The 24,839-nt window shown below is 36.3% G+C and overlaps 1 protein-coding gene across 5 annotated transcripts; it reads right to left on the bottom strand.

The window, feature by feature from the left end:
- Window positions 1-878: 878 nt before the first annotated feature.
- LOC140796139 (protein FLX-like 1) lies at window positions 879-23,079 on the bottom strand. 5 transcript variants are annotated; one of them, XR_012110409.1, is made up of 8 exons: window positions 22,567-23,042; window positions 21,917-22,149; window positions 19,339-19,502; window positions 16,718-16,800; window positions 16,421-16,636; window positions 11,610-11,668; window positions 11,440-11,504; window positions 879-7,926 (listed from the first exon to the last, which is right to left on the bottom strand). XR_012110409.1 is itself a non-coding variant. In XM_073149023.1 (5 exons), the coding sequence occupies exons 1-5, from the start codon at window positions 22,897-22,899 to the stop codon at window positions 16,538-16,540; spliced, it is 906 nt and encodes a 301-aa protein (XP_073005124.1). In that variant the 5' UTR covers window positions 22,900-23,079; the 3' UTR covers window positions 16,194-16,537. The 5 variants fall into 5 exon arrangements, 2 of the variants coding, with proteins under 2 accessions (XP_073005124.1, XP_073005122.1); XR_012110408.1 differs by having other exon boundaries at window positions 11,440-11,668; XR_012110407.1 differs by lacking the exon at window positions 11,440-11,504.
- Between the last annotated feature and the right edge of the window lie 1,760 nt (window positions 23,080-24,839).

Raw genomic sequence — 24,839 nt, 5'->3', positions numbered from 1 at the left:
AAAGTTTTAAGCATTCGTGATGTAGGATTTATAGTACAGGATTATAGGGCAACTTACAAAGTTAACAATGCTGACCATGGGTAAATGGAGGATTTGGGTGCATTACCAAGTCTGGCGTGCTAAAAGATAGAAGAATTACCAAGGGAAGGTACGATTATGTTCAAAATTCTAATTACTACAATGTCATTCACATCTTTTAACTGTGAATATGGAGATGTGACATTCATAATGACTGCATGAAAAATTTACTGCATTCCTGGAGCTACTGCAAGATGTTTTAAGTCATGGCCAAATTTTGAAACTGCCTGCCATGTAGAATCATTCTTTTTCATAGTAGAATCGTTCATCGAAGTTAGCTTATCAGATGGCATTCAGATGGATGAACAGATAGAACCATCAAAATTACATCTTGGAATCCATGTATGTTGCAAATCCCAGGAGTCTACAGCCCAGACAGAAGGATGGCCAATGATGATGTGCAAGCTATTTCGCTTTTCTTTTCTTCTTTTTCTTTGTTCCTTCTATTGAAACAGAGAAATAACGAGAACTTATGGATTAAAGCTGACAATCCGATGGGAACTGGTGTCTCATAAGGAGCTTTTGTAATTTAATTATATTTAATTTTTTAATCTAATATATCAAACCGAGTATATATATTTTCTATAGTCGATAGATATATATTTTGTTATCTTAGAGTACACACAATTTGAGTCTATTATTACAAATGAAAAAATTAAATACGATAAAATTGCTTTAAAACCCCGTGTCTTAACCACTCAATATCAATCAAGAAACAACATATCAGTTGTCAAATTTTGACATAGCTTCCATTTTTTATTAAAAAAAATGGGGGGGAGAAGTAGTAATGGATTAGAAAATAAGGGAAAGAGCGGAAAATGTTGCCATTTGATCATCGTAGCAGCTTAAGGGACATAACATTGATACATAATATTTGATAACGAAAACCCTGTAAACGAAAAGAAAAATAAAAAAGGGCATGAACCAAATGTCAGCTTTTTAGTCAGTGTCTACCTGCATTTGGCTGATGGCATCCCAGTTTTACTATATCTCAATGGAATCAAAACGCCAATGAATGATTTAAAAGAAAACATTATGTTCACTGCTACAATGGAGGCTTCTTATCATCCCTCCAGGATGAGAGAGTCTTCTAATATGAACTTGATCACCAAGTAGCGTAAGCAGGTTTCATTTATTCAATTCTCATTACCTGAACGCCAGGCAAAGTATATCAAACTGTGATAATCGGAGTGTCAACAGTGGAGAAATCATTGTAGTAAAAGAATGACCAAGAACGTGTATCTGTTATGAAAACCATAAGATGCTTCTGTCTGCAGAAATTTGATATGCTTTCTTTCTCACCAACAAAATACGAGGAAGAATGAGAGGCAACAAATTTTCGTTAAATGTAGCCAAAAAATAGTGAATGCCCATTTCATATTAGGGTCATGGATAGAAACATGTAAACTTTCAATAAAAAAATCATAATCTTACACCGTTCATAATTAAAACTGTGTTCACTTGTGAAAGAAGTGAGAATAGGCATAATTATTCTAGTTTTTTATACTAGAAGAAGAGAGCTAATACTAGTATAAGTTATTCTAACGTTTAGTTTAATATTAGTATAACGAGTAATAATTATATTTGATGTGAGATAAATTTGATATTAAAATATTAGGAATTTGTGATGTTTTAAACCAAATGACGAAAATACCTTTGAGCCGACGAAAAATAATATTTTAAATTTTTTTCCGCATTATATGGATATGCGAGATTATAACTCTGCACTCAATTATAAGGAGTATACCCCACACTACGTGAGTATACGAGGTTATAATTCTATACTGCACGAGTATAGAAAGTTATAACCCCGTATTCGGGTGTGCAGGTTAATACCCCGCACTCGGGTGTGCAGGGTAATATCCTGCACTGTGCGGGTATGCGAGGCTGTCTTTGAAGAGGAAAGAGAGAAAGGAGACAGTTACTATAGCTAATATGACTAGTAATTATGTGTTATCATTTCAAAGGATAAAATGATAATCTTGTATTATTAATAAATAGTTTTTAGAAATATGTATGGAATAAAATGAGAGAAATTGTTGAATTGGTATACTAGAATAAGATAAGATGTTTAGTTATTATACCAAAATAAAGAGGCTTATTCTAGAATAAGTTTATTCTTATTCCACAAACAAGTTAACTGGGGCTAAAAGTTTAAAACTCGTTGAGCTTTTTCCAACTCTTTGGGTCCCTGTGTGGGGATTCCAACTTTAGATCAAATTCTCCTTGGAGGACTCAACTTGTGCCAGGGAGACAGCCCTCTTCAACAATTTTATTAAATCCATGGGCCTATTTAAGTGTCCATGCACGGGGTATTTATTTACCTTGTCCAACCACCGGTCTCCCCTAGCCTTCTCTAAGTTGGACAGGACGATTCTCTCTTGTTTAGGACTAGGCCAATCATCCCAAATTACTCTTGCTCAGCTCTTCTATCACGATCTAAAATCGGAATTATGGCCGGCCATATATCTCAATACACTTGAGATAAACAAATCCTTACTAATATTTCCTAAGTATACAATGACAAGAATAAATAAAAGAAAAAAATTTATTTTATTTAATTTAGACCAATCGTAATGCAAGTAACCAATGTCATAATTAATGTGCCTTTAAAAGAATTGAATTAGCAAATAGTCTAAAACACAAGACCAAAGAAATGAAAGGGTAAAGGAGTAGGTCCTAAGTGGAGGTAGGGTTATGGTGCATCTCGCTCAATCGTCACGTTGACCATTACCTCAAATATTAGAAGAGAAAAATCTATGAGTCAACAACTATAATTTAGTGAGTGAAATCCACTCGAAAACCAAATAAATCTAAAATTTTAGTATTAATAAAATCTAAATTTAGCAATATAAAATGATAATTTCTACTAACCATGCTCTTAAAGTAACGACAATAATAATAATAATAGAAAGTCATAGTTTGTAACATTGCTCAGTTTCAACATGTTAAAAATTTTCTCAAAAATAAAAATATTATTTGTCTTAAATGGATCTATACCCTGTGGATCCACATCAACTAGAAGTCACATCGAGATGACGCTCGCTTCTTTTCCTCATAGAAAATTCAGTTAGAGTCATCAGGAGGTGTCACTATGTGATAAACACACCTTGTCTTTTTCACTAATCGTTGAGAGAGATTAGAGTCACCTTAGGAAGTCTTTCGATCTATCATGAGACTGTTCTTTAACTTCGCCTAAGTCACCTAAGAAAGCTACCGCAATGATCTAAAATAGAATTTTCTCCTAAATGTCCAATTAGACTTAAGTCACCACGAAAAGTCACAAACGATCTATACCGGGACCGTTCTCTAAGTCATACCAATACTAGATATATTTTTTCCCACTAAAATGAAAAAATTTGCATGAAGTATAGCCCCACACTGAATTATAATAAATAATTTTGCACATAAAAAATGTAATAAATAAATTTGTACACAAAGAAATACATGATTTGATAAAAGGTACGAAATATAAGATGAATAAATATGTGAGTGAATTCACTCACCTGAGTCTAGATAAGACCTGAAATCTATAATCTCTAGTCCACATGCTAAAAATCACCAGATATCTTTAATAATAATAACAATAAATTTTAAATTAAATAATATTAAGATTTTCTATAATTTAAAATCAAATATTACCTATTTGAGCCAAAACAAGCTCAATTGGTTGGGCTGGGCTGTAGTTGGCTCGCAGCCTACCCAACCATATACTTACATGGATTGGGCTAAGGCCCAATCCAATTAAGTTAACTGAATTGGGTTGGGTCTCTTGGATTCGAATCCAACATAACCTGAATCCAACAACTTAGGGGATGAAGGCGAGACTCGAGTTGCCCGAGTCTACCTTCTTCATCCTGACAGGACCGATGAGAGAGAGAGAGATGTCGGCGGTCTCTATCACTAGCAGTCAACAGGCCCTGCCTACATCTTCCTCACACCCTCGACGACTTGAAAGAGGAGAGGGAGATCGGCTATGGTGACCGGTGGTGGGAGGTCTTCCACCCATGATCGACGGCTACCGGAGCCACGAGGGCTCCAAAGGTGAACATCTACGACACAAGGCCAACAACACAAAGCTTCCAGTTATGGAGCGACAGCGTCCCAAAGTCGCTAGCCAACATGATTAGCCAACAAAACCGCAATCCTCTAGATTAGGTATTTATATTTTAATTTATTAAACTTAAATTAAATTTGAGGGGTGGGAGAGGAGTTACGGAGGAGTCACGTGATGGTTTTTTATTGCTCCAGCGGCGCTTCGATAGTCTGATTCCACGGCGACGACTTCGATAGTAAGGAAAGAAGAAGAAGAAGAAGATAGATAGATAGATAGGATTAGGGTTTTTATTTATATGTTAGGTTTTAATCCTAACCCTTAATCAAATTTTGATTCGGAATGGCTAGAAATCCCACAGTTATTCCCGTTGCGTGACTGAGAAGGAGAGGGGGGTTGCACGTGCGCTCTCTTCTCTTAATTTTTTTTTCAGTTCTTACACCTTCCTTGCCGGATCTCAAACCATGAGGCGTTATGCATTGATACCTTTTCTATTCCGCTTTGAGAAGGTTTGGTTGAGCGCCTCAAGCATCAAGTAGCTCTTTTAGGAGATGGTGGTTGAAGACACCAACTTCCTTAAACTCATCTACCTCCTTCCTCATCAAGCTTATAGATTTGTCAAGCAAAGAATATCCTCCTAGTGTGCCTTCAATATTTATAGTATCAAATTGAGAAAGAAGTCCATATTGGAGGCCATCCTCTCTATGACCGAGAATATGAGGTTACTCCTCTCTTGGCTAAAGACATTGTCGGGCATTCTACCCTAAGATACAAACTCAGCAACCCCTTATACAAGAGGAGACCCTTTCAGTGGTAACATTTACCAACTCTAGGTATTAAGAAGACTTTCCACCGCCACTGTAAATCATTCCTTTTCCCCTCACCCTGCCACCAATGGAGGTTGACTAATTGAGCTTCTACCTGAACTAGAGAGCCCTACTTGCATTCTTAGCCCTTTCCAAGAAGAGGGGATCTTGGATGCGATTTTTGGCCTCAGTTCTAAGCATGGCATTGAAGAGAACTATATGTCCATTATTAATAATGCATTAATAATGGACCTTGTTAGGTTTTCAATGCTTTCCACAACTATGAAGTCCACCTTCGTGGTGGAATAAATCCTTCTTCATTTCATCCCTAAGAAAAGGGCAAAACTGTTATTAGATTTCTAATCGATTAGCCTAATCAATCGCAATTTTAAGATCCTCACTAAGTTATTGCTAATAGGATAAGGCTAATGATGGAGGATCACATCAACTATGCTCGTTGGCCCACAAACTACTTTCTTGGGCTCACTAAAGCAATGCAGAGGCCTTCAACTATGCTCGGTGGCACACTCTTCTTTGTATCATGTCGGCAAAGGGCTTTAGGAACAAGTGGATTTGATAGACCAAGCTTTGTCTTCAATCATCGCAAGCGACAACCTTGGTTAACGATTTTTCTTCCATCTTCTTCGATCTCAGGGATGAACTCTAGCAAGGGGACCCTAGCCCCTCTCATGTTCATCCTAGTTGCAGATGCTTGCTAGGTTCTTCCACAAGGCATACAGTTGAAGCCTTATTCGAGGAATGGAGCTTTTGACTAACATAGAAACCTCAATCCTTTAATTCGAGGCAAATATGCTCCTCATGTCCTAGTCTAACAATGACTCAATCTCCAACCTATATCATTGTGTTGTTTGAGCTAGCCATGGGGTCTTACCACCAACCTAGGCAAATCATGCTTGCTAGCCCTATCTCTATATATTTTAGCCCTTTTTGTGTTAGTACTTTTTAGCAACTCCATGGGTCAGTTTCCAATTAAGTATGTGCGTCGCCTCCCCTTCAAGCTAAACCCCATCACCTCGTAGAATTAGTTATTATCATGGTTAAGTGTGAGAAGAGACTAGCTACATAGACGTTAGAATTATGTCTTTAGGTATCATGGTTGTTATAGTGAATCTAGTGTTGTTAACCCTCCCATCTTACTTAATGTTGGTCTTCTAAACTCGAATAAAGTCATCTCCACATTAACACCATCAAGAAAGCCTTCTCTAAAAAGACCATGCTACAAATCTCTGGGCTCCATTGTCGGGTCGCTTGGGGCAAGGTACATGCCTCCCAATGATCTTAAGTAGTCTAGGGCATATGTTTCCAAGTACAACTTAGAAGGTTAGATGTGTTCGCCACGATGATTAAGACTTTCTCATGTTTAGAATCTACCTCAGCCACTGGGATAGCATATTTTGGAGGTTGACCACAACAAGCGCTTTCCCTACTTGCGTCTGGCTGATATCTTTTACTATAGGTGTAAACGAGCCGAGCTTAATCGAGCATGGCTCTTATAAAGCTTAAATTGATATTGATTTCAAGCCTAGATTTGTGAGCAAACTTGAATTGAAATCATTTCAATTCGAGCCAATTTTAAACTCCAGCTTAAACAAGTTGCTCAATTAGAAATTTTCAACTTTATCAATTCAAGACATTTTCGAGCCGGAACAAGCTTGAATCGATTTAGGCTTGAATCAAGCTTGAAATAAAGCCTAATTTAACTATAATGAGAGGCTAATCTATTCGATCAAAAAATCTAATAGTTCGCGCGTGTGTGTGTATATATATATATATAGCATTATCAAGTCGACATAAGATCAAGCTCATATCGAATCTAATTTCGAGCCTAAACTTCAAAATCGAACTTGGCCTTATCGAGCAGGCTCGATTATTTTGACAGCCCTATCCTTTACTCGGGCATCACCGCTATGGATTGGACAGGTAGTTTGTGGAAAATGACCCTTACCTTCAATGTGAAGGCATGCAAAGGCTTCAAAGGATTGGCCAGATCCCAGCTTTGTGATGGTGTGTAAAAGTCTATTCACTTGCTCCTTAAGTGGCCCTTTTTCCCCCTCACTTCTAGGACTCCTTCCATTCGATGGCAGAGGCCCCTAGCCTTCCAACCTCAATTCAAGCGTACTGATCTCAGTGGAGGCTCACCTCGGTCTGCCTCACCTCTGCAAGGTGTTTGACCACTTAATGAGGGGATCTTCTAGCGGCTCCTTTGTAAGGAATACTAGAGGGTTTTCCTGCGTGAGGCTAAAACACCTACTAGCCTTCGAATCTCTCTCTATGAGATTTGGAAGCTGCAGTTGTATTATATTCCACCTTCCTCCTCTGTCTCATTTGAGGATTTTTTTTTTTTTTCTTCCATCCTCTCCTTATTACTATCTTTGTTCTCTTTGTAATTTTGATTTTCTAATAAATCTATCTGGGTCGAACAGTGAATGCCACCATAGAAGAACAGTGAATCTCCCAAATTTCAGTCATTCGCATGAGAAACCAAAATGGGTGGAAATTCCAATTGGTAAACAATGCATCTCAAATTAATCCTGGCCAATCTTAAGGCTAATAGCAACATCTACCAAGAAAAGGAAGGAGTCATTTATTACTTTCAAGTCGAACAAATAGCCTGCAAATTCTCCAGCTAAAATCAGAGACCAGACATTTTCTGCAACTGTTTGAAGTACATAAGGCAGTTAGTTATGTGGTGTAACCAGCCAAGGTGTTGCTTAGCTATCTTACACAAGAGGGGCCAATGTGGGTGCATATCAAGTGCAAGATAAGTACAACTTAATGCTGGACGTATGTGAGAACTAAAAAGGAATAAGAAAAAAAACGAATTTAAAGACATCAAATTTACATTATATTGAGAGCTCCACGCAGTGTGACACTAAGGCCTCTCCCATGCATCCAAGATTTCATGTGTCCAAGTATTGCCTCCACAGAAATAAAAGTAAAGTTGCATACATTTTCCCTCCCCAAAACCTGCGTAGGTGGGAGCCTCATGCATTAAGATGCGTTTATATTAGAATTTTATAACCTTATTACTTCAAAAATTTACAGTCAAAGTGTCAAGTTAACTCAATAAATACTCTATACGAGCTAACAAAAGATGATTAACCATATATAGGCATTTTAAAAAATCTTGATGTCACAATGCTTATAGCTAGTTATGTAGATTGCATCCTTAATTCACTAGTAACTAGCTATAATATGCACCTTGACTGCAGACAAAATATACCTGGTCCTACCAGGTGTGGTTGACAGAGCATCATAGCATATGCATATAGTGGTCAAACAGACCACAAGTTCCAGAATATCCTTATGGAACTGGTATTCAATAATAGAAAACTGGCAAGCAGTACAGGCAGTGAATACTACAATCCTTGAAGGCTCATCACAGAGCTTAAGTAGATAAAGAGGGCAACACATATAAGAACGGAATCCATTTCTCATGACACTATCCAGGATTTATTGGTTCCATGAACCTTAAGCAAGTAGCCGAAACTTTTCCAACTTAACTAGCCAGTATGACCTTCTCAAAAGAAGCTTAACAAAAACCATCTATACAAACTGCCACTGGTAAACACTAATCACCAATGGCTGGCTATGGACTTCTATTATAAAAGAAATCACTACTGGCAACTTATGAAGCCTGTTCGGTCCAAGTTACTTTCCACCACTTCAATAAAACTCTAAACTGTAAAATAACTCTAATTTGGTTATGGTTGAGAACAAAAATATTTTAGTTTATGGTTATGAATTGCCACCCAAAAACCAATTGAATCAACTGATTCAAGCCACTCACAAAAGACTAATGATTAACTCAATTCTACAAAAAATCAAGCTTAACACGATGCTAAATGGGCCAAGACTCCTCTTTGAAATTGGGCTTGAAATTACTTTCAAGGGAGTAGGGACATTAATTAGATGTGAAAATGAACTATCCTATGATATGACATTAACTACTAGGAGAATTATGGTTACTCAGAGCAACTTATGTTGATTTTCTAAGTCAATTTCTGATCGAAAATTTTGTAAGGTTTTATATAATTGGCAATGTGTTTCAAAATACTCTAAATGTGTAAAAATGTCTAGAACCTTTGTATGAGCATATGCACAAGTCCTATGAAATCCTATGAAGAAATTCAAGAGATAAACATACTTTCAGAAAATAGTTCAAATCATAAAGTCCAAAACTTTTTTATGCATGGGTGTTAGAAGAATGGTCCTAACCATTTTGGGAATGAAAATTGAAGAAAAGAAGTTTAGGCCATCGGGCGTTCGAACGCACTTACAAAACACAGTTTTTGAGCTGATTTTGTAGACAATCTTTTAGGGCTATTTGGACTTTATATGGACAATCTCTTCAATTATTATTTGAGCAATTATTATTTCCACATATTCTGTTTTTTTAAATCTTTAAAGACTTCGTCTCGAAGGTCACTGAGACGATAGCATCAATTTCAAGGGTTATCAAAATTGGGAACCGATCACGACAAGCAGTACATTGCGGGTTCAAATGAACAAGACCTTATAAATAGAGTCCTGAGAATCAACAGATAATAAGTCTATTTTGTAACTACTATAATTATTTTAGTGAATGGTTTGGTAATAGGATTTGTGATTTTTTTCCCGTAAAATCTGTGTTTGTGATTGTCTTTCTTTGCTTATTATTTGCATTTTATTATTAATAGCATATGGTGGATCCGATATCCTAGGGCATTTTTATTTTTTCAGAATTGTTAAAACATTATATTCCAAATGCACTTGATTCATCTTAAGCTACCTTCAAATTGGGTTCTCATTGAGATTGGATTTATTTTTCCTGATTTTTTTGCTTCATATTATCCCGCCACATGGTACAGTCAGTTCAAATTAATCTCAGATTCTCAACCAATATCAAATTACTTACAAATGAGCTTTGATGGAGCCTATTCTTGGGATTGATAAAATTCTTTAAAGTAATTGTCGACACAGCTTAGATAACAAAGTTCATATTAAATACACCCTAACAAAGATGTTTTTGTATCCAATTTTGAAGTTCTAGATACAAATTCAGACTACAATACAGAGCCAGACGATTTAACATGTAATTGGGCTTGTTTCCATGTTGTTATGCTTTGAGTTGAGTCAAAAGACAACCATTTTTAACTAAATAGTCTGAACAAGTTGGCTTTGTGCATTTTTAGACATATATTTGGTTTTCATATTAAATGGCTTAAAAAAGAGTATAGAGAATAAAATCTGAGACTGGAGAATAGCTTTGACAGAAATAATTAGATCTTTCCATAGATGAACAAGTGATTCATTAACAGGCATAGCATGTTTTAAGCGATGAGTTATAGAATATAACAACTAATACTTATCAAAATAATGATACCAAGAATCCAAGATACACTCGTTGTGCAATATAAAAGAAAATCACAGTCCACTATAATGGCATTATTATCTAATATAGAAATCAATATCTTAATCTTGTAATACTAGCAGCAACAAGGTAAGGCTGCATACCAAGCTTACTGCATCGAATAGATCACAATGAGCTGCCAGTTGTTACTTCAAGAGGTCAGAGTGAGACGTGCCTATCTAGCTTTTAGTTTTAGTCACTATCTGCATCTATTATTGTCTTTCATTTTATTGCAATGAGTAGTTGAAGCATCTTAAAAGAGAAGGGGATACTTGGGCCTATTTCTTTAGAAAAAGGGTGCAATTGAGTTGTATTTAGAAACAGAATGAAAATCTCCAGCTTGTTGAAAAAAGGTGTCCATCTATGGGTGTATGTATGCATGCGAAGTACAAGTATATGCTTTCTAATTCACTTGTTTAAATTTGAGATTCACAAAGTCCACATCACCATCCAATGGATGTGTCTGTGTTTGCTTTGTCACATCTCATGATAGTCTGTTTTTCCTTGATTCTAACATTCTATGATGCAGATCTGATCTTCACGCAGAGGATGAATCTCTTTAACAAAGCCAAGATAGGGCCAAATAGAAACTGAGCCCATGTGCAATCAAAACCACTGCTTCCAAGCTATATTTGATTCAAATTATCTGAATAGCAAATATGATCATTCTATTAAAAAGCTTCGGCGGTAACATTACTTCAAAACTTTTACTAGATCATTTTTCATTATGGTAGTACTATCGGCTCATAGGTTGTTGCTGGATTCTACAGAAGACAAAAAAAAATGTTGCTTGACAACCTATTACAACATTAGGGCCCTAGACTGGCCCCAATTTAAGCATCAAATGAGTAAATAAATAAACCAATAAAGATAAAGGTAAAGAGATTAAAAGAACTGAAAACAATTCACAATTTGAAAATCACTCATTCGGCCAAAGCAAGATTTTCTTATGAGGATGACCATAACGGGTGTCCCAGTGCACAAGGCTCCTGCCTACACGGGTTTTAAGGAGGGTAGATATACGCAGTCTTACCCATAGCAAAGTATATTAGTAATTGTTCACAAAGAGGAAATCATGAAAGAATTACCTAGGGCAGATCTTCAGAAATTGTTGTGATTCTCAATCGAGGAAAAGAAGGGCAATGAGTACACACTGAACATGCATTAATAAACATATGAAAAAGCTCAACATCACAAAAAAAGACTAACAGTTATAACAAAAGCACAGGGGCACGACACATGGAAAGGATCACCATACCTCAACCTTAGCATCTCTTCATGCTACAGAACTTTCAAAAGAGCATCAAAAGCCAAAACCTAAAATATGGAAACAAAAACCAAAGTCAGAACAACTGACAAACAAAACAATGGTCTATGTACAAGTAGAAACAATGAAACTTATCACACTCACAAGGATACAGTTTTAGATATAAAAGTTATATAGGAAAATGCAATAACAGAGCCTTCATTAAGCCTCACAAAGCATAAGAATAGAAAAGGTTCTATCATGCCTGGTAAAAATAGTTAGAAATTACAGGATGACAAAAGTCTAGCAGTAATGAAGAGATTGAAGCGATAAATAAGACCTAGAGAATAATAACAAACTCTATTTGCTGGAAGAGGCTACCAAATAAGACCAGGACTCTATCTCATAAATATTTTAGGTAGAATAAGGTGTTGCACCAATTACTCTACAAACATCAGAAGTGACATAACTATGAAATATGGTGATACACATCATTTGACACGTTTACCTTTCTCAAAACTATCATCATTCAAGCAATTTCCTAAATATATGAGATATGCTGGGCCACTAGAGCAACTCAGCATGAGAAGATCAATGTAGAAGAGATTTTAAAACCAAGCAAGGTTTTAAAAGGCCAAGGAACATGGGCATAGAAGGGGTTATGTAGCACCTAGGCAGTAGGCGTGTGCCTAGGTGGGCACCCAAAATTCAAACAGTTTAATAAATAAATAAAGGATATAATAGTTAAAAGAAAAGTTAAAATTAATAATACAATCTAAAATAATGCATACTTGTTACTAAGCCATTAAAATTCACTAATTTATCAACGTTTACAAAATTTTGAGTTTCAAAGTCAACCAACATATTAAAATATGATACAAAATAGTAAGGTGGGACTTAAGTAGAGTCTAGTTACATTTTGTCTAAAGCGGGAGCCTAGGCATTAAAGGCAAAAGTTCTATAAAACAATGAAACCAGCTAACACATTAAACATTAAACCTTTAATACTGGCAACCAATTTCAACCAAATTAACATCAAGGAAAGACTTCCCAGAAAAGTTGATAGTTGCCAAGTAGAGTCCACCTTACTATTTGTAGTTTAGGCACATGCAACTGTGGACAGACCTAAATAATTTAATCTAGACTTGACACAAGAGACTAAACAACATGAATACAACATAAAAGGACATTATCTAGGAGGACAATATAGAAGTGTGCAATCATAAGATCATGCAAAAAAATTTCCTAAATAAGAAATTTAAGATTCACGGAACAAAATGAATTTTAAAACTCAACAAGCATGTTGTTTTAATCATAACGATTGGAAATTAGCACTCCTTAAATCTCAACTTCTGTTCCATTATGGCTGACCTCTATATAAGTGGAGCTTTGAGGATGTGTTTAAACTTTTTATACATCATTACATCATGATGATTTCGCTAGGGAAGAATCAAAAGGTCAAAGTGCTTAAAAGTAATATCAACAGGAGGTCGAAATGCAGGCCAACAAAATGGTTTGATCATGTTCAAAACACAAGACGGAAGGAGCTCTCAAATAGACCTATGTAAAAGAGGGCTTTTCCAAAAATGGCCACAGATAAAGTAGTGCACAAAAAAAAATCAATATATCATTGGCTTTTGGTCTGTTATACAGAAAGAGAAGATATAGTTGTAGATGTATATACAGATGATCCTTCTGTGTCTAGCAGAGCGAGAAAAGAAAAGGGGTGATGATAAACTTTGCTTTGTCTTTAACAATGACATTAAAGAACTGAAACTGTAAACCTAAACTCTAGCGAGGACTGCAGCTGGAAATGAATCTTTCCATAAGCAACTATTACAGAAGTCGTACTCCCATAGTACATAACATCCACCAAGTAAAAGTTCCATAATTCTTGTTTTCCAAACTTGCTGAGGAACTAGGACAACTAAAATATGAAAGAGGAAAGCATCTAACAACATACTGTGTCGGGTCAGCTATATTGATCTTTTTCCTCCATTCAGCTCCATTTAGTAAAGATTCTTTGTTAAGTTGTGGAAAAAAATATCAAAGAAAAACCAAACTCCTATTAGTCCATTAGTGACAAAACCAAGATTGATCAGGAAAAAACAAGATATGACTTACTTGATAAAACTGGTCCACTGGGGCTCAATTGCGATGCGTTGCCAACAGAAAAATCTTTCCTCATAACAGTTCTCTCATGCGCCAACTATGTGTTCTAGCACATATTTCTCCATTTGAGCAAAGGTTATGTCTGCATTCATGTAACAGAAAGGACAAGACCTATTCTACTTTCTAAGCTTCCTTCTCCTACATGAGTTCAACCTAACAAGCAATTCTAAATTGTGTCAAGAACATCACAACACGATTGGACAACTAACTAGGGATAAAGAGAAGAGTAATATAACAAAAATAAACAGATGGTCAGCAGTTCTCCACATACAGGTGGTTGACTTAGCAGCTACTTATATAACCACACTAGATGATTCGATGGCCGAGCTTCAGTTGTGCAAGTATTCAGAAGAATCTAAATTCCGGAACATCTAAAAGAAAAGTAAGTTATACAGCAATACAGTTTCAGCAAAATACAAATGTTTCTAATGAACAATAATCTACAACGATCTCCTCATTTCTTCAGGGAATTATATAATTGTTGCCCAAAATGTGCAGAAACAAGGATTGCCATGTTGATGCCTGGAGACCTACCAATCAGTGCTCAGCATGGCTTGCCATGTTGTCAGCATGATGTCCTCTTGATTGGCAGAGCCTATATGACCTACCACACCTCAATGGAATTTCTAATGCCCCCTTTTACCTAAAACTATGGTTTAACACTTAACATAAAAATACACAATCAACAGATATAAGAATACCTTAATTTTTTTATGCATATGCCTGTCATTGTGCAGCCAAACTGCCAATAAGGCAATTAATACTTTTCCACTGTATCAAACTCTTGCAGTAAATTTAATGTGAAGAATGAAAGAAAGGTACACCATTACATCTACAATCCCAGGCTTTCAATTGTTATCAATTTTACTCATTTACACCTTTTGTTCATGTTATCCTAATTTTGAATAAATGAAATTGGAGGTATTCATTTTTCCTTATTTGACCAAATTTCTGCTTTAAATATAGAGGAACTTATATGAGTGGCCTCATTAAAGGGATTTTAATTATTTGACCTTCATTACTCATTAATCTCACTTAATGCTAATTCCTTTCAATATTTAGGAACATAAAATGGAAATTTTTTCTTTTATCCTAATTGGATCTGAATAATATTTCAAACTTAGAGAAATGGTCTCAGATGACCCATTGAAGCAAATATCTGCAGAATCTACCCATCTCTGATTGTCAACTATTCAAGCCTTTCCTTGTTTTCCTCTATAAATCTCTACCAAAGATTTTGCAAAATTCATTTTCCCTCAATTTTACCTGAACGTCTGATCTCTCACTACTCTCATCCAACACGATTTGAATACTTCATGACCTAGGAAGCGATTCTCAAGCTTATAAGCTGAAACCTAATAGCAAATGCAAACAAATAAATAACTTTAAAAACACCTGTATCAATCAATATACGGCGAGCGTAATTCATGTTGCACAGTGCCTGCACAGTTCCGACCGCCACAGGGGTCAAACTTGTGTTAGATATCAACAATTTCTATATAAATATTAAAGGGCATAAGAGATAAGGTTCCACTAAATTGAAGTGTGCAGGAGCAATTGGAGCATCTAAAAGTGTTCCAAGTCAACTATCTAACTCATCAACAGAATCTGAGACTTATTAGTGTGTCCCAGGAACACAGAATAAGATTCTCAGGAACTTTAATTGAAAACCCGGTAGACAAAAAAAAATGAAGATCACAATCTCAAGATTCTGACACAGTTTGACAACAGAATAAGTCAGTCACCAAATCTCTCTTCAAATAATAAGATCAGTAAAACCACAGTCCCACACTAAGACCTATGAAAACAAACAATTTAGACTTATAACTGTCCAAATACCAAAGTGCAAACCCCAATAGCAAGAACAACGAAGGCAAATAATTCAGTAAACTAGAATGCTGAAGAACAAGAAACCTAGCAGGCAATGATGGTCAGAAAGGACATGTGCCAAGGAGCAGACTCATGCATGTATCAGGTATATCAGGCCAAAAGACACCTGCAATGCTGAGAAGCACACCAGCTATAACCATTTCCAAAACACACATTGAACATCTTAATAAGAGGTAAGCTGGAACTGCCACATATAATAATGTCCATAAAAACAATCATCCACCAGAGATGGACAATATAGTGAAACAGTTAGTGACACTTCATAAGGCATGGAGATTGCCTACATTAGGAATATAAACTGCCACCTGCTACAAGCTTATAACTGTAGAAAGCTACAGAAAGTATTTTCAAGAATAAAAAATTGCTGCAAATCTTAATGCATCTAATCAACAGCAACAGCATTCCAAATGACTCATTTCCAGTATAGGTACATTAACCCCATAAAAGGAATTCTAATAGCTACTCAACAATGGATAAACATTCCAGATTTTGGTAGGAATTAACCACAAGTAGAACTTTGGTAAATGCATCAGCTAATGAGAAAGATATCTCAATTTTTTAGAATTAAAGGTTAGATGATCCCAATCACAGACAATTATGGCACCATATTTAACGTTGAATCACAATATAAACAGAACTAATTGCGTTAATCAAGCGAATAGAATGTCATTGAAAAGACAGCTGATGCATATGACTGGAAGTTACATAGTAAAAACTAGGAGATCAAGTACCAAAAGTAACTAGACAGGGATCCTACCCACCCCAACATGGTATCTGGTTAACCACACTTCAGATGTAAACTATGTAGCTACTAGCTGCAGCAGAAAGCTTATGTCTATGCAAGTGAACAGGATAATGCCAACTGAGGCCATGTTTTTTTATCTTCGTCCATAAGCTCGCTGCATATCATAAGAACCCCAAGAACCAGGCCCAGAACCAGCTCCATACTGGGTACCAGCATCAGCACCTCCAGGTGCCTGAATCAGGAGAAGACTGTAAACAACAAGACATATACATAAAAAAAGCTAGCTAATTAATAGCAGAAACAAAAGTCATACAGGGTTCATGCCATAGCCAGGAGGATAAGCATTTGCTGCATAACTGGTTTCAGGATTCCTATAGTTTGCATTACAACCTGCAGCTAAAAAAAATACATAATAGTTTGATCACTACAGATCGTACGATAATAACATGTGTAAGTCCAGAAATAATGTTAAGTAACTTGTTTTAAATAAAATCAGATCACATAATTCTGCTTCTGAAAGAAAAAATATAATAGTAAAGTTAACAGCCAGATATCAGCTGCGAAATGCAGGAAAAAGATTATGTGAGGCAGAATAGTATGTTCATATATGAGAATTCCCAGATGATACACATAGTATATTTGCATAAATAGGCAGATTGCCCATTATAATTTGCAGAATCACAAATTGAATGAATATCTATAGGATACCATTCTCAAGCTTGAACGATTTCATCTTGGTATGCAGTAAAACCCCACGAAAACCACCATAGATATCATGATCATTGACAACTTCCTAATGAGAGAGAGTAATCACAGCAGCACAATCCTAAAACTGGAATCATGATTATACAAGTGCCCACCAATATTTCATTGTATGGCTCCGAGAAATATGAGCAAATATCATGGATTTAATTCAACTGGAATTCATCCTTTTATGCAATGATTGTCTTGCCGGCGCAATATTGGCACGTGGTACAATGGGTGCCACACAACAACCCTACTCTCACTTCCTAGCAGTGATCTATCATTATGAAGTGGCTCCTAGAGGCAATTAATGGTGGAGAGCAGCCGGAGAAGGCGATTAATGGTGGAGAGCATCGTTGTGAAACCGTCGTCCTCGTGATCCACTACTTTAAGTTAGAACTACAAAGCGGATCCTTTTTATTTTTCTCATGTTTGCCATCGTCTTCTCCCATCTCCACTACTATGTCATGCAATGAGGAGACAGAATGGCGATGACAAGTGTTTGACCAGCTCATGAAAAAAATTACTATGACAAATTTGTTTCGATTATGTACTAGAGTTGACTAGATTCTAGAAAAAGATACATGTCAAAATGATGTTAACATCTTGTTGTTCATAGTTTTGTGGATTTTTATGGGAATTAGATTTTCATTTATTTTTATTTTCGGATGTATTTTTTAGCTAAAATTTAGATTTGTTTTAAAGTGCCATATTTGGAAAACTCATAAAATCTAGAATATTTGCCTGTTAGTTTGTTTTTAGTTAAGCTTTATTAGAATATAGTTGATTTTTAAGTTAAAAGAGCCCTAGTCAAGTTACCGATAAAATTAAGACTGATTTTGATAAATTTAGATTATGATTTTATGTAATCTACTAATCTCCTTGACTCCTTATATAGGTATTAAGGGGAATTCCGAAAATAAAAGAGAAAAATCATGGAAATTTGGAAATTATTATTCTTGTGGAGGATTCCACATTTACCTTTTTCCCATATCCTTCCACTTCTCCTTCTCTTTTTCCCTTGTCCTTCCTCCTCCTTTTAGTGGTGAATTACATGCTTTATCTTATCCCCTACAATCTAGATGGGCTTTCCTTTTTTCTCACAAACAAAGTAGGTTGCCTTCCTTCCCCAACAATCAGGTGAATTTGATCTTCTTTTCTTCATGGTTTCATGAGTTATCTTCCTCGTTCTTATCTATCTAGCCATACTAGTATGGAAAAGGTACTTGTAGACAAATAAAGGGATTCATTGAATCCCTGTGTTTTCTTCTTATGCATCGATCTATGTACATCCTTGTCCTCCCTGATATCATCATGTTCTCTCATCCCTAGGCCACATAAATTATATAGGTCTACCTAAAAGGTCTTATTGATTCACCAAAAACACCTTTTCACCAAGAATATCACATTCTAATATATGGTTCTTTTCTAGTTATTGAAGGCAGAAACTTTAAATCTTCCAACTCTATTGATACCAAAGAATCCCATCAACTTCATGAAGAAGAGGTAGAATTTGAAGTATGTAAAATAGGAAGATAACATCTCATATTGCAGTGGATCATGCAGTATTAGAATAGCAGTGATAACTCTCTTGAAACCCTTTGAGTCAGCATCATTTTGTTCTTTGGTCATACCTTTCAATGATCAAGAGATCTAAAGACAATAGCTATTTAAATAAAGTTCTATGATCCAAATCCAAACAATAGGGAAAAGAAATAAGATGAATTGGCTTGTTATTCAAATCTTCTGCCAGCACCTGCTGTGAACATATCCTAAATTTCCATTCCTTTTCAAGATACATGAACATTATATAGCTTAAACCTAAACTGCTTATTTGATACCATCCATATATGATTTAGAGTATTTAATAAGTTCTATTGACTATCTTCCTACTTAACCCATAGTTAATTACCTCAAAAGACAAGTATACATATTGATGGAGCAATGAAGCGTAAAAGGCTGATGAAGACAAAAGGCAATTGAAATATTGAATCTAATACATAAAAAAATCCTAAATAGGGTAGCTATAAGCTGAAAATCTAACTATAGTACATCGGCATTAGCTGCCTTCAAAGATTAGCAAATAATATTGCAAAGCAATAAAAGCAAACGAGATTCACTTATATCATTCTCAGTCCTCGTGTGCAGTTAAAAATAGGCGAGAAACTACATGCGCAGCTAGTCAGTTACCTTGATTGCCAGCAGCAGCTGCAGCTCGTGCCCTCTTCTCAGCATTTGCAACCTCAGCACGTAGCTTCTCCACTTCACGTGCCATTGATATCAAATTCTTCTCCATCACTTGCCCCTGCTCAAAATTGTCTCCATATCCTTTCTTTTCAGCTTCAATTGCAGCCCTACAAGTTAGTGCCATGAACAGGGTCAACCTTATATATTGCCTTATAATCTGAATAAAATAAAAGAATATGTTGAACTTAAGTATACGATATCACAAACTTTTTGTATTTCCATCCTTATTCCCATTAACAAAGCATTTCTGGCTCATCTATCCTATCTTCAGTAAATCTCGCTGGGTGGGGCCTCGTCATAAGGACTCCCACTTCAAGTAAATATTTCCTCTCTCATAAATGGATTAGAATATAAAGAGAATGGTATTTAAATTTGTAGGAGAGCTGCTTCATGGGAGATTTGGGTGCCATGAAGATCCTCTATCTAGTCATTGGCATTAGCATTAATGTTCATATTCCACAGATATGTAGATCCTCCCGTTCAAGTAGTTTCCCTGTTACTCTTTCTAAGACTTCTTTCACATACTATTGTCTAGCTATGGATGTATAGATTTTATGTATCAATCGTTATTAGTGTGACTAGTACACAAATGTAATAGTGGATTATCGTTTGGACACTTCTTAAATTTTTAAAAACAATTACAGTAAAATAAGAAAATATTAACCTCACATATGAAGCCTAAAAACTTTAAAAAATAAACACTTACTCAAAAATAAAAAAAATAAAAAATAAAAAATATATATATAATATATAACAATATATCACGTATATAAATTTTAATAATAACTTACCTCCATAACAACAAAAATTCACAAATTAACTATGTATATATGTATATATACACACATAAAAAGAGAGAAAGTGCATGACAGCTAAGTGGGGTGACATTCACCCACCCACTAGTATTAGGTTCTCAACGCAGAGGAAAAAAAAAGGAGATAAAAGAAAAGAAGTAGAAGCAGGAGAAGAGAAAGAAGAGAAAAATGAGGAGGAGCACATCCTCTCTCGCATTAGGTCTTCTACAGGGATATCAAAATCGACTGATCTCGACCCGATGTTCAGCTGATTCAAATAAAGTATCAGCTGATACGACTGATACCCCTTCGATATCAGCGAATTGATTGATACCAAACCTTGATCGAAATTGGTGATTTTTGGATCCATGCTCTGTTGCTTAGATAATAGCTTGTTGTGGCTCCATAATTTCTTTCATTGAAATGAGATTCTTAGAGTCAACTCTAGTTATTTTACACCCTCTAATAGTTTAACAATATCCTACCAACCAAAGGTTATGGGCATGCTCCCAACAAGCAGTAGGAGAGTGTTACTATAATCCAACCAAATAGTATTAGAAATTGAATTAAATCAGAACTATGAGTAGGTCATGGAGAGTCAAGTAAACAATAAGTGGAGAAAGATATCCTACTACGAACCATCAGAAATAGACCCAACGGATGGTAATAGAGTTTGGATTAAGATCGAAATTAATCAATTATAATTAGGTCATGGAGAATGAAGTAAAAAATACAAGTGAAGAAAGATATACAACCACATATTTAACACTAGATACGTAAGAAATCATTAAGCAAAGGGGTAGACTTTTTCATACATTGGAAGAAGAGATAGTTAGGTGATAATTCTCCTAATTGGATTACAAGAGATTGAGGGAGGGAGTAAGGCATTTAAAACCTTCAAGAGATCTTTGGGAATTAAGGTACCCAAGTGAAAAACTGAGAGAAGAGAAAGAATAATGAGAAGAGAGGAAGAAGAGATAGAAAGAGATGAAGAAAGGAAAGAGAGTTTTTAATCCTCTGTTTTATATCTCAGTTATGCCAGTTATAAATTTACCTTCAATCGTTCCTCTGTTCCTGATTGTGGAGTCCACAGTTTATCAATGCACCTTCTAGTTGATCTTCGACATCAAAATTAGTAGTGTTTGAACTTTGTGATTATATATGCCCTCTTACTGAAGTGAAATATCCTCTACAAGTTCTCCTGTAACATTGCAATCAATCTTGTGATAATTCAGAACTAGTTTTCTATGATTTACAAAAGAATTGGACTTAGGTAATTCTAATTTACCAAAATGATACCACGGTTGAGCCTCTAGCAACATTATTTTATCGGGGATGACAAGAGAGATGGTGCAATCAATTTATTGTGGAGCCTCTAGCAGCATTATTCTATCAGGGATGACAAGAGAGATGGTGTAATCAATTTATAGTGGATTGCTGTCATTATTTTGGTTTTGTTTTCTTTTTTCTTTTTTATTCTTTTTTTTCTGAGTTTCATGTGTTCCTATCACTCATACAAGAAAACATGTTCTCCAACAAGTGATTGACAGAAGTCACAGGATTATCATGGGCACCACAAATCCAAATTAGAAGCATTCAAGAGATTGTTCAATCTATATAGGTGTTCCTTATTAGAATCAAACAAGTTGTAAACCGGAAAATTTCTTGACATAAATGACTCCAATAAAAAGAAGTAATGCAGTACGTGGAATAGAATACTACACTACCTCACACGCTGAACCTCCTGCTTCATGGTCTCAATCTCAGCTTTTATCGCTGGAACCTGCTGCAAGTCAGCTGAGCCCCGAGACAATTCCTGAGTAAGTGCTTGAGTCTGGGAAGTAAGTTCTTGCCTTGCAGCATTGAGCTTCTGTATGTCCCCGTGGACCTGTATAAGCTCCGTCCGCATGCCCTCAACAGCCCGTAGCTCTGATTCCACCTTCATTGCCTTCTCATAAGCCTACAACAATAAATTTTGCCCAAATTATGTATCAGGATACGATATTTCACAAAGACCGAGAACCCAACAAACAAGATAAGGTCCAAATAAATGATTTAGTAGGCAAAAAAGATCTTCTTCTAAGAAGTGAAAGCCCCAAATAAAATCGGGTGTTGCAAAGGATTCAATAACAAAAAAGATCAAGTACAACATAGGATTCGCTAGCAAAAACAAACAAAAGCGAAGTCCCAAAAATAGAACCGGGTATTACACAACGTTCAGTAACAATGGAAACAATCTTTTGCCTAGATAGTTAAGAACACAATAATGGAATCGGGCTATACAGAGGGAAAGAACAATCTTCACCAAGTTAAAGGGAAAAAAAAAACAAGATCAGCAAAAAACTAGGGAATTCCACAGAATTCGACGAAATTTCACCTCGCGAATTTCAAGGTCCTTATCGGCCTGGGCGGCGGCGAATCCATGGGATACACGACGAAGCTCGTGTTGCGCCGCGGAGAGCTCCTGCTTGAGGGCGACATGGGTAGCGGCGAGTCGTTGGTTGTCGACGAGAAGGGCCTGGATCTCCTGGAACTGGGCGGCGAGGCGCTCCTCCATGATCGCGGCGGGGTGGTGAGGCGGGGGCAGCATCGGGCCTCGCAGGTCGTCGAGGAGCGCGGGATGCATCGGGCCGCGAGGATAGTCGTGGATCGGAGGAGGAGGAGGAGCGCCCTTCATGGAGTGTGGTGGCATTCGATTTCTCCCGGCCATGGTTGAGGAAACCCTAGAACAAGGAGAGGAAAGGGAATGCGAATTAGAGTGTAGAGAGAGAGAGAGAGAGAGCTCCCAATTCTACAGTATACTGTGGAAATTCCGGTTCCTGTAGGAAACGGTCAGGATAGAGAGCTCCCAATGAATCGATACTCGATAGTGTTATACTTATTTTTATCCATAATTAGAGGAGAGAGGGGGCTTTTGAGATTTAATTGCATTTGATATTTTATTTATAATAATAGAGTATAATGTGCATTACAAATATAAATTATGTACATTTTAATATAATAAAATGTTAGTTTTATATGCTAAATTAAAAGGCTAAATGTAATTAAATTGCAAAAGCCCCTAGAGGAGAGTTATATTTTTATATTTTATTACAATACAAGATAGAGAGTTCATCTCCATTATTCAACTAAATAAAGTAAGGATAAGGAATCTAATATACATAGTATTAATAATATTACAGAAATATTAATTATGGTATTACTTATACTAGATTTGGTGATGTTTAGCTACAAATAAAGAATAATAGATTCCTAATTAATAGATAAGAGCCCTTCCTCAAGGTGATGTTTAGCTACAAATAAGGAATAATAGATTCCTAATTAATAGATAAGAGCCATTCCAAGCACACAGGGCTAGGCCGCAAGGGAGGGGAGGCCATTAATGGCCACTCAGCGGCCGGCTTCTCGCCGACGGCTCGATTTTTCGATGATCTTGATAAACTCTGATACCAAATTGATGCGCTCTTGTAACGCTCCCGCCCGGCACGGGCACGCGCACGCCCACGCGCCCACACGGCACGCACGGCGCACGCGACAGGACGGGCGGGGCCCGTCACGCACAGATACACTCCTATGCACATGCAATCATGACATCATTAAATAAAACTTGCTAACCTATCCATATATGATAATCCATCACCAAATAAATCATACTCTTAACCAAATAAACATGTTAACATATGAATATCCAAGTCCACAATAATAAACACTAGATCGCTACAAAATCTGGCAGGACCCACACAGGCCACAACAAACCATCAAGATACAACTAAACAGCTAATACACGAATGCTATAAAATCTGACATATACTGTACAAATCATCATCTGATACAATAAGGCACAAATAGAACAAACAACGATACAACTCAATGTCTGGTTAAACTATCTTCTATACCGTCTCGCATCAATAGCTCACCTCATCATCACTTTAAAATATCTTCTCAAGATATATCAGGTCGCTATCACGTACCACAAATCTGAGGGTTAAAAAAAAATAAAGAGAGTCATGAGCAAAAGGCTCAGTGAATAGACCTTACCCCGAATTAGTGAAGTCAAACAGAGAGTAAATCATGTACTGGATAATATGAATCAGAAAGCAGTATGATGTCATGTATGAACATATATATATGTATCCTCAATGACATATATATGAATGAAATCAAATCTCATGAATGACCATATTATATCCTCAATCGAAATTATATAACATGATGAAATTACCATATAACATCACCGAATATAACACCATATCATGTATAACAATTATGATCCAATGATACTAGTCACATCAATGATGATGCATGATGCATGCCACCACTAGATAACCGTATATGTCAAAGCCAGATATAATCCACATATCTCTCACTATCATAATTATCCGTCTCAACTCTGAATATCCTCCACCATGCTGGACTACGGTACCCGGCCCCCAAACTCGATACACATCATGTCACAAGCTCAGAGCATACCCTGTCATACGCTAAGAGTATCTTTGTAGATAAATTATACCCTGCCATACGCTAAGGGTATATCAATGATAGTTGTACCCTGTCATACGCTGAGAGTACAACTATCAGCCATCACCATACTCTGTCATACGCTAAGAGTATGTCTAGTACCAGTCTGGACCAGATACCGTTCCAGCCATT

This window comes from Typha latifolia, chromosome 10 (genome assembly GCF_019914945.1).
Source record: "Typha latifolia isolate L0001 chromosome 10, TyphaL0001v2, whole genome shotgun sequence".
Lineage (NCBI taxonomy): Eukaryota > Viridiplantae > Streptophyta > Magnoliopsida > Poales > Typhaceae > Typha > Typha latifolia.
This window is presented reverse-complemented; position numbering and strand designations above follow the sequence as displayed.